General features: G+C 31.5%; 1 protein-coding gene across 1 annotated transcript; it reads right to left on the bottom strand.

The window, feature by feature from the left end:
- LOC146950139 (AT-hook motif nuclear-localized protein 9-like) lies at positions 1–1,865 on the bottom strand. The gene is made up of 4 exons (XM_085746095.1): positions 1,520–1,865; positions 1,307–1,435; positions 1,038–1,199; positions 1–838 (listed from the first exon to the last, which is right to left on the bottom strand). Exons 1-4 carry the CDS (start codon positions 1,703–1,705, stop codon positions 662–664), a joined length of 654 nt encoding a protein of 217 aa, XP_085602221.1. The 5' UTR covers positions 1,706–1,865; the 3' UTR covers positions 1–661.
- Positions 1,866–11,355: the final 9,490 nt, after the last annotated feature.

Here is an 11,355-nt window from a genome sequence, read left to right as displayed (position 1 = left end):
TAGATATAGATGCGAAATAGAATATGAAGAAAAAAAATCAATACATGTGGCAAACCCTATGGAAACACACAATACCATCATCTCTTCTACAAGGAAAAAATGCGTTAAATTCCTAATAATCCTTCCTAAAAAAACAACTTAAAACAAAAGAAAAGCAAACACTTATGTCTTTCAGAATATCATTTCCCGAGTCTACTTACAACCTATACCAAATAGAAATTTTCAGTTTTATTGAAAATTAGACACTTAGGGCCTGTTTGATTCACTTTTTAAAAACAGTTTTTAATTTTTAAAAAGTGAAAAAATAAAAAAGTTGTTTGGTAGACTTGTTTTAGAAAAGTAATTTTAAAAACTGATTTGTGTTTTATAGTTTTGAAAACTAAAAATGCAAAACAGCTCAAAGTAGTTTTGCTTTTCAATTTTGGTTTTGAAAACAAGAAAAAGGCGGACATGGTGCCATTTTTCATTAATGGCAATTGAGTAATTATGAGATTTTCTCATTTTCTCAATCCTAAAACTGTTTTTAAAAATCAAGTTGCCAAACGTAATTTTCTTTAACTTTCATCTTGAAAATTGATTTAAAAAATAGTTTTCAAAAACTAAAAAAGAAAACTCAGTCAAACAAGCCCTTAATTTCAAGTGTCTTCCACAGAAGGAGACTTCACTTCATGTCCTGATCATTTGCAGTACTAGTTGTTGGTGAAAGGCGACTCGAGTGTCCTTCTAACTCTTCAAGAACCTTCGGTGAATCAGAATTACTATTTCGAGCAGCAGCAGCAGCCAAAATTCTTGCAGTTGCTTCCCTAGCAACGTCTGTCACAAAACTAGACGCAATAATCTGATTAACCAGAAGATAAAGATTGTCAATTCAAGTTACTCACTTTAATAAAACAAATGAGTGCGGCTTTACACTAATTTATATAAGTTCTGCCATTAGGAATACAAGTCTCACATGAATTTCAGTTACTAGTAAAGAAATTAAAGCAAAAATTGTTAATTAACATCACTAATCATTCCATAAACTATGATTTGCTTACCTGAACAGGTTCGGCTGCTTTGAGGGAATTCACAGCAGTACTTGCGAAAATAATTCCCTTATCATCTGTCAATATAACTTCACACCTTGCCTTTGCACGACAATGACGACCATCATCATCAATGAGACAATTTACAGCTAAAGTAAGTATCTGAAATTTTACCTGCAAGCATACACGCCCACAAATTATAAGATATGAGAGAAAAATTAATTGCTTTACATATATACGATATGATGCAAAGTTTGATCAGATTTTGGACCTTTAATTACCTGGCGCTTGTTAGGAGGACCATTTGGATCAAGAAGGCCAACCTCTGATACAGAACCTGTTGCCGAATTTATGATAACAGATCGACGAGGTAATGCTTCAGATAGATTGTATATTGCGTCCACCAAATCCTACAAAACAATAATTAATTCAAAAACCATATATTTAATAAATGAAATATAAAATTAATGAAACAATAATTAATGTTATGCTACCTGGCCAGCATTCAAATTCATTATATGAGGGGTGAATGTTCCCCAACCGGAACAAGAAGGGTGCACTTTTCTTTTCTTGGAAGAAGTTTCAGCGGAAGTAGTTGTTTCGGAAGATCCTTCATCTCTCTTCTTTTTTGATCCACTGATCATCTTTCCCGTTGTCTTGTTCTTATCATCCTCCTCCATATTTTGGCCACAAGAACAAGAAGAATAAATTTTGATTTTCTGTAATTAATGTCAAGAAACACTATGGAAGTGGCACTATGCTTAAGGAGTGGAAAGTGAAACTAGCCATGTAACTAGGAAGGTTGTTGCATTGTTTCTTTTCAAATGCATGTCCCCATTTCTTTTCTACAATTTTGGACCATTCGGTATATTTAATATTAGTTTAATATTAATTAACATGAGATAAAGATGAAAAGTGGTTTTGCTTGCTACACGTATATGCATTGAAAAACAAATGGAACTCAATCCTACAGTATAGTAACTGCCAAGTACATAAGACAATTATATCAAGACCAAGTCATTTGCCTTTACCATAATAATATGCATAAATGGTACACGGTACTCTATTTAATAATTAGTGGAATGAATTTAGCCATATAATTTGATGATGATGACAAATAATGATGACAATAACAATAATAATAATAATAATAATAATAATAATAATAATAATAATAATAATAATAATAATAATAATAATAATAATAATAATAATAATAATAATAATAATAATAATAATAATAATAATAATAATAATAATCTTCTATACTATCTTCTAAATTCTTTTTTTTTTGTCAAGTAGCTTAGTGGCTACTTTTTTTTTTTGGTCAAGTAGCTTAGTAGCTAGAGAAATTCACCTTTTAAACCTTTTAAAAATTCACGTTTTAAGATGAATAAGTGGGGTGTCCGGGGTTCGAGTTCGAACCCTGGCCCCTGCACAAATTGTGCATTATCCCTTACCAAATGAGCTAAGCTCACGGGGACTCTTCTAAATTCTTTTCTATAATAATGATTGTTATTATTATTATAATACCAATAATAATCTTATGTAAAACACCAAAAATTTATATTTTTAGTTTTAATCAAAATTAAAATTTCATACAAAAAAATACTCCCTCCGGTCACATTTATAAGCAAAAAATAACTTTTTAGGTTCATAGAATAACTAATGTATCCGGTCATAATTATAGGTAAGATACATTAATTATTCAATGTATCTAAAAAGTTATTTTTTGCTTATAAATGTGACCGGAGGGAGTAGTTCATAATTTTCAAATTTTAGCACAGTAAAAAGAGCGGAAAGACGGGCACGTGAGTGCCCATCTTTTTGCTAGTTAAAATAAGATAATCATGATTAATTTGGTTTGTTATAACTTGAAAGCAACAAACATTTATATTTTTAGTCTTAATCAAAATTTCATAAAAAAACACCGTTCATAATTTTCAAACTTCAACATAATAAAAAGAGCAGAAAACGGGCAAGTGAGAGCCCGTCTTTTCGCTAGTGGTTTATAAACTTTTGAAGTTGGCTTTGCTCTTGCCGGTAGCAATAACGCCTTCCTTTTATTTAATTATTTTAATTAGTTTTAGAATATATTTATATGATTGGTATGATTACATGATTTATGTGATATTTTGTTATGTTATATGTTGGTATTTACTAGCATAATATAATTGTTATTTGGTGTAGAAATATATTTGTTATTTGTTATAGATATATTTGTTATTTTGTGTAGAAATATATTTGTTATTTGTTATAGATATATTTGTTATTTAGTGTAGAAATATATTTGTTATTTATTAGAGATATATTTGTTATTGGTGTATTATTATTATTAAGTGGGGGAGAGATATATTTAATTTAGAAATAAATAAGATTATGAGGAATAGAGTAGTTTTGAGGTGTAAGAGAAATAAGAAGGGGGTTAGAATAGAAAGAAGAATAAGTTGTTGGGCCAAATTAGATTTAGGAAGAGCGTTTAGTATTATAAATAGAGAAGCTTAGGTTAGAAAGAGTTTACCGAAAACCACTTTTTGGAAAAGAGGAGAACAAGAAAGAAGAGAAGAGGAGAAGACCTTAGGAAAGAAGAACGTTGCCGCTGATTCAGAAATTAATCTAAGGTGAGGGTGAGACTATCCTGCATTAATATTAAGTTGTTAAATCATTAGATTGCATCTAACAAGTTGGGGAAAGTTTGTGAGAATTTGAGAATTAGGGTTTTGAGAGAGATTTGATGATTAGAAGATGAAAACTTGTTGAATTGATGTAAAAATTATGTACAGACCTTAGATAATCCATATGATGATTATTGGAAGTAGTTTTGAGGTTAGAACCATGAGATTAGGTGAAACTTGGAGAAAATCTGCATTCAGCCCGAATTTTGATATTAAAACTAGAATTGATCAGTGCCGAATTGGTCTTAGGTGTAAACACGAAAGTTGTAGGTATGGATGTTAGCTTTCTAATGCCGTTGGTCTCACGTCAAAACGATATATAGAACTTAAGTTATGGTCAAATTACTGCACGTATGTCACAGTGAATTTTTATGGCCTTTCAGCACAACTTTTCCGAATTTAAAATAAAAACTGGTATTGATTGGTACAGAATTGGTCTTAGGAGTAAACATGAAAGTTTTAGATAATTTTGTTAGCTTTCTAGTGGCTTTGGTTTGACGTGAAAATGATGTTTGGTCTGTGAGTTATGATGAAAATACTACAGGGAGGTCTTAGCAAAATTGTACGGTGACAGCATTCTCTGTTTCATGTTTTTGCGTTTTGTTCATATGTTTCTGTTTTGAATTGATCTTTGTTGTAAACATGAAATTTGTTGATATTTGTGATATCTTTCCAATGGTTTTGGTTTGACATGAAAATATGTTGTGGATAATTTATTATGTTTTTACAAAGATACATAGTGAATTATTGTTGATGTTTAAATACGATGTTATATGAAGTTGTTTATGATTGATGAATATGATGTTTTAAGATGTTGTTTATTATCATTTGATATTGTTATATTATGATATGACATGAATTATTTATGTGATCCATATGTTGTCAAGATGTTAAGATGTTAAGATGATAAGAGTTGTTAAGTCGTCAAGTCGTTATGAAGTCATCAAGTTATTAAGATGTTATGTTGTCAAGATATCAAGATGTTAGGATGTCATAGATGTTCATGAAGTTGTCTAAGTTGTAGGAAGTTGAGTCCATTGCATACTCATTAAAGTTGGGGGCTTTAGGCCGGCAGCCTTGTGCTCATTAAAGTTGGGGGCTTTAGGCCCGGCAGCCTTGTGCTCAAACTACGTTGGGGGCTTTAAGCCTGGCAGCTTTATGCTCACACGTTGAAGAGCCTAATTACGCTCATTTATGTTGTTGATTGGTACCACATGCATTTGCATATCAAGAAGTTTTAAGATGATTTAAGATGTGAAGTTGTCGAGTTGTCAAGTTGTCGAGTTGTCAAGTTGTTTAGATGTCAAGACGTCACGTTGATAAGTTATTAATGAAGTGCTATGATGAATGAAGATGAATGATTATGATGTTTATGTTGATGATTGATTATGATGTTATATGATTTATGATAAGATGTTACGTGAATTATGATATGATGATATGTGATGTTTTATGAATATATTTATGACGATACATGATAACGTTGTGTTTGTACTTAGGATGCTATAAGTTGATGTTTATAATTATGTGCATATATGGGATTGATTACGAATTTGATTATGAAGTTATTTTCGGTATGCTATGTTTTGATAATGATACTTATGTGAATTACATGTTGATGCTTATGATTGATATTGATGCTATGTGATGATTGTTGGTGACTATTATTTGATGTTATATAATGATGTTTAAGATTAGTAATTGATGATATATGAAGATGTTTATGATTAGTGTTATGATAGTTTATGACTAATGTAGGAAGATTAATGATACTAGTTAAGGAAGTTTAAGTTGTTAGATATGATTAATGAATTATAAGATGTTTAAGTTGTTGAATGTACTTTATATGATTTATATGTTTAAAATTTTTGTTTTGAGAAATCTCACCCCTCTGCTTGGAAATGTTGCTCTTCGTATGGGTAACTTGCAGGTAACCAGGATTAGTTGCAGTCGTGAGTGGACTCCTCACAAGTGTGTCTTAGGTGCTCTGATACGTAACGGGATGGGATTATGTCTTTACTTTCTGTTCCTTACGTATTACTTTATGAATCTTTCAAGAATTGATGTTGAACTAAGTTTTATGAAATTTTATATTGAGGCCCTTGTGCCAAAGATTATTTTTATTGTTGAACTAATTTCTGCTGCGAAGTTTTGTATTACTTATGTTAAATGATTTTGAAGAATAAATTGTTATTTATTCAGTTCATGAATTTTTAAGAAGTGTAGCATTCCGTTTAAAGTTGAATTACTCTGATTTTTAATTATGAAATTTTTACGTTGGGAAAACGGAGTGTTACAGCAAGTGTTGAACGTGTTTTTTCAGGTATGAAAGTTGTGAAGAGTAACCTATGTAACAAAATGGATGATCGGTGGCTAAATGACCGTATTGTAACTTAAATAGAAAGATATGATCTTTTAACGATAAACAATGATGTTATTTTAGCTCATTTTCAACAAATGTATAGAAGACGATTTTCATTGTAATGTATTGTATCAAATAATGTTATTTCATATTTTTAATATAGTTTGCATTATTGTTTCTTTGAAATTTTAGCCCCATATATACCAAAAGTCTAGATCCGCCCCTAGTATTATTATTATTATAAGATATGATGCAAAACTTTATCAGATTTGCAACTCTTTGAAAATATCCACCCATAAATTTCGTGGCAATGGTATGGATTACTACTATATATGGTGCCAAATCTCTTCACACATTGCTAAGATTTGCAACTTATCTGAGCCACATCCCACATATTTAGGTTCGACTTCCACTACTATGTTTTCTAAGGAAATATGCCAACAACACAATTTCATGATTCAAATGTTTTCAAGAACGAGAGTTGCATGTAAATGGCCAATATACAGTAGGGTTATAATTTCCCTTAGCAGGTGTATGACCATGATTCCCTTAGCAGGGTTATAATTTCTGTTCTTTGAACTTGTATACCTCTACAAGTACAATAACAATCAAATGAATTATTTTTAAATAAGATCTGAACACGTTATATTAAGATCAAAATATATCTTAAAAAACCCTATAAATACTATAGTTTTTCTTACAATATCAAAGATTTCAAATTAATGGTTGAACCTATTAAACAGGGCCAAAATATTTGATATTAATTCAACATATGCATTCAATAGTATGATCAAGACAGGGAAAGTAATAGTTTTTAATTTGCAAAATAAAGCCTACTATATATCTAAATATGTCTAATTAAATCTCCACGACAGTTGTAATAGACGCAAAGTGAAGTGGCGAGCATCGGAAAGTCCAACTCCATTGGCAATATCAGAACCGAATAATTTCTCATTGAAATCGAACAATTCACAAGCTTCGGGTATGAGCCTCTGTGCTAGTTGCTTAAGTGATTCAGAGGTAAATTCTTGGTGAAACAAGATAGACTGAATCCAATCTTGACCCTCATGGAGGAACCTTTTGCAGCTGACTTCTTGATAAGTGTGTAGTAAAGTTTTAGTTGTAATTGAGTTAGAATCAACTGAATGTGAAAGAACCTCGATGTGAAAATTTAACCAATCATTGGGCGTGAGCTTGGGGAGCTGCACCTCATGCTTCAAAGGTATTCATACTCCTCGTGGTATTGTGCAGACAATCTATAATAGTAACGTGCTGGTTCTAACTAATTGCCAAAGGAACTATTATAATTTTTGAGTTATGGTTAATTTATGGTATCCATGTATCTGTTTATTTATTTATGAGATTTTAGAGGCAAAATGATTATATAGAAATTATGATTAAGCTGAAATTGTATGTGAGTTTTCAATGGCTATTGCCATTTCGTCACATCAATGCGGTTTGCCCTACCAATGGTGAGACCTTTACCAACAAACAATCAGAAAGTGTTGATTGAATGGTTTATGTGTACTTCATTCAAATGCAAATAAATTCAGAATAAGTTATATTAAAATTGAAATATATCACAAAAAATTGCTACTATAACAAATTTGTTCACTGTATACTAGAGTAGCATAATCATAAAAGCCACAATTTTCATTCACAATATTCCATGTTACAAATTTCACATCATCCACGACTAACTTGTCGGAATTATTCAGAACTGAAATATGACCATCTTAATAGGTGACAGTGAATGCATCATGGCATGGGAATTAAATTCAACTTCAAGAAAAGAAAAGAAAACAATAATGTCTTTTGGAATCATTTCCTCGACACCAAAACTAATCGCGAATAGGACTCCAAATGTCCTCTTCAGAAGGAGACTTTATGTCCTGATCATTTTCTGCATCCAGAGAAGTTGCTGGCAAATATTTTAATTCTTCGATAACCTTTTCCACCTGCACGCTTTTTAGAGGAGGAGTAGAAACAGTAGAATTGCCCGCAATAATCTGAATAACCAATAGATAAAGTTTGTTAAAACAAAGTGACTCAATTTTAATAAAACAAAATTCGTATGGTTTTCTCTAACACTCTTTTTAACACTATTTTTTTTTACCAAACTGAAGTTTATCTAACACTTTGAATATAAGTCTGACATGAATTTCAGTCAATAGTAAAGAAATTAAAGATTGTTGATATGATTTGCTTACTCTAAGGGGGCCGGCCACTATGAGGCAACCCACAGAGGTACTTTCAATTGTCTTTCCCTTATCATCAGTCAATGACACGCAACATGTTGCCTTTTCACGACAATGACGACCATCTTCATCAGCGGGACATGATACAGATAAAGAAATAATCTCAAATACACCCTGCATGTAGAAAAAAAACTTGGCATAATATGAGATTCAAATTTTAATTTAATGGTAATTGGAGCTTGAATTAATTACCTTGAGTGTGTTAGGAGGGCCGTTTGGATCAAGATGGACAACTTCTGATACAGAACCGATCACAGCAATTACGATCACAAATCGATGATGATCATATAATGAATTGCAAAACCATGTAGTAAGAGTACACTAATTAAATATAAATATGCATATGAAATGTGAAGATTGATTAATGTTTTGCCCATTGCCAGGAGGAGAGCTTCCACATCTTTTCTTGGGCAAAGTTTCTGCAGAAGTAGTTTCAGTTGCAGATTGTCCAATTGCAAGAATCCGTTCTAATTTGCTCATATCATTCACCAGATAACCTTTAGAGCCATGATGATTGAAATCTTTTTTCGTAGCATCTATTAAATTTCCATAAATCTTTGTTTCAATGGTAAGAGACCCTAGCTTTGCAGTTCAAACACTAAACTGTTTAAGCAGCATATAATCAAACAAAAACAAAGTAAAATTCATTGTTTTTCAACTCCGCAATAGTTCTAAAACGCCACTATATAGCTAATATTTCACAACACTTACAAAATTTACATAAATTTCCCGACTAGGATGAATCAGAGGCCAAAACCATCAAACTACTACATTATTGCTGTAACCATAAAAATATGAGACACATGAAACTTCTGCTTGGTTATCTCCTGATATGAAAGATATCATACATTTAGAGGCCTTACAATTTGGATATGAAGCAAATCAATAAACCTAAACAATGTATCTCAATTATTTATTACATTTCCGTTCAGATTTCCTTAATTTTGAAATCCAAAAAGAGAAATGCTAAATCTAGCGAATGCATACCTCGCGAACGGTTTCATGAATGACGTGTGTCGGCATTTCGGTTATCCATTTTTTTTTTACAAAAAATTTATGTTGCATTATGAAAAAGTGTTCTGTGTATTGTGTAAAATTGAAAAGTAACTTTCCACTGACTTCCATGTATTGTGCAAAAGCTGCATTTTTATTGGTTAAATTGTTATCATGGTGATCTCGGGACGTTAAAATTTACTGCATATAGCAGCTCTCATCCAAAAAAAGTAGGAATTCAAATAATGTTTCAGTGATCGACTTCATCATTCTCAATGGAACACAAATACTGATGAGTTTCGACAAAAGCATTTTTTGTTTTCATGTTCTAGAATATGTGTTTATTTTAATTTACTAATAAGAAGATGACAAACTTAAGTGAGTCATTGTAACAGAGAGAAGATAAAATGCATGTGGCATGAATTACTATTATGTTGCCAAATCTATTTCACAAATTGGCAACACTTGAAACCTGAGACTAACCAGCTAAAAAAATATATTACCAAGCACAGTAAAGTGTATCCTCTTAGTGGCCATGATTCCCTAACTAGAATTGTATAAATTTACTACTTCTATTCTATGAAATTCTTCAAGTAATAATAACAAGCAATCAAATTATTTTTTAAATAAATTCAGAAAGTTATATTACAATATATCTTCAAAAATACTGTATAAATCATTGCACTACATATATCCTAAAAAATGCTATAGAAATCCTATAGAAATCATTCCCTATGTTACAAGTTTTACATCATATTTTGGAACTCTTTAGAACTGAATTATATCATCATTTATTCTACAAGGAACTATATTTTGGAATGCATTAAATTCCCAATCACCCTTCCAATAAACAACTGAAAAAAAAGGAAACAATTATGGTTTCTTGGAATATCATTTCATGATTCTATATACAACATATACACCAAAACTAATCAAGAAATTTTTGGTTTTCTACAAAATTAGACACTTAATTTCAAGTTTCCTTTACAGGAGACTTCAAGTCCTGATCATTTGCAGTACTCGTTGTTGTGGGAATTATGCGTCCATCTGCCACTGGAGGAGTTGTTGGAGAAAGGCGACTCGTTTTTCTTTCTACTAACTTTCCAGAAGCTTCTAATTCTTTGACATCCTTTTCTAAATCTGACTTAACATTTGGAGCAGGTGCAGCGGTAACAGCAGATACTCCAACTGATTTCTTCTCTTTCTTCAGTTCCTTGGATGTGTCCGCAATAATCTGATTAATCAATCGATAAAGATTGTTTCTTGAATTTGGTTTCTTCTTGTGAGTTCAACAATCATTCATACAAAATGTAGTTGAAAGAATTTATGAGAGAGCTTCTATTTAGTGTGTTATATGTTGAGTGAAGAAATTTATTTTGTATTGTGACGTAAACGATGAACGGTAAACCGCTGCAATTAAAGCCCTACTGTTGATAAACTGCTGCAAGTAAGTTAATTTGTGTCACTGAGCTGATGTTTCCTCCAATTCCCCTTTGTTTTGTGTTGATATGAGAATGATTTATCTCATTTTTTAGTCACTACATTGACGTTTCCTCCACCAGAATCACTACTAGCGTTATCGCCATGAGCTCACACCATAACATTATTGTTTATCACATTTTGGTTAAGTTATTAACCTATAATTGTTTCTAAATGTGAAAAACCCCAACTTGTTTGTTCTTATTCACTTGTTCTTATGAATTTACTTGAATATTGAGCTCAATTTTGTTGATTGATTGCTCACAATTATTCATTTTGGTTGCTCTCGGCCTTTATTAACTCACATTAGTTTGGTGATTCACATCAATAGCTCAAAAAATTAACACTCTGATTAACATGGTAGATGAGATTTTTGGCAAAATGCGACTCAGTTTGTCTTTCTTCCAACATTCTAGAAGCTTCTTCTTTAATAACCTTTTTGGAATCTGAATTACCGTCTTGAGCCGCAGTAGCAGTAGATTCTCCTGCTGATTTCTTCTCTTTCTTTAATTCCTTGCTTGAAAGTGGCGGAAATATACGAATGAAAGTTATGTAAGTTCTAA

Source organism: Medicago sativa, chromosome 2, assembly GCF_051527215.1.
Source record: "Medicago sativa cultivar Bolivia chromosome 2, Bolivia_mono, whole genome shotgun sequence".
NCBI classification, from domain to species: domain Eukaryota; kingdom Viridiplantae; phylum Streptophyta; class Magnoliopsida; order Fabales; family Fabaceae; genus Medicago; species Medicago sativa.
The sequence above is the reverse complement of the archived record's forward strand: the minus strand, read 5'-3'. Positions and strand labels throughout refer to the sequence as shown.

Coding starts and splice junctions, on each gene's coding strand:
- LOC146950139 (XM_085746095.1), bottom strand. CDS start 1,705: ATGGAGGAGGATGATAAGAACAAGACAACGGGAAAGATGATCAGTGGA. Junction 1,436..1,519: donor TGAATTTGAATGCTGGCCAG/GTAGCATAACAT, acceptor ATTGTTTTGTAG/GATTTGGTGGACGCAATATA. Junction 839..1,037: donor AAGCAGCCGAACCTGTTCAG/GTAAGCAAATCA, acceptor CTGGTTAATCAG/ATTATTGCGTCTAGTTTTGT.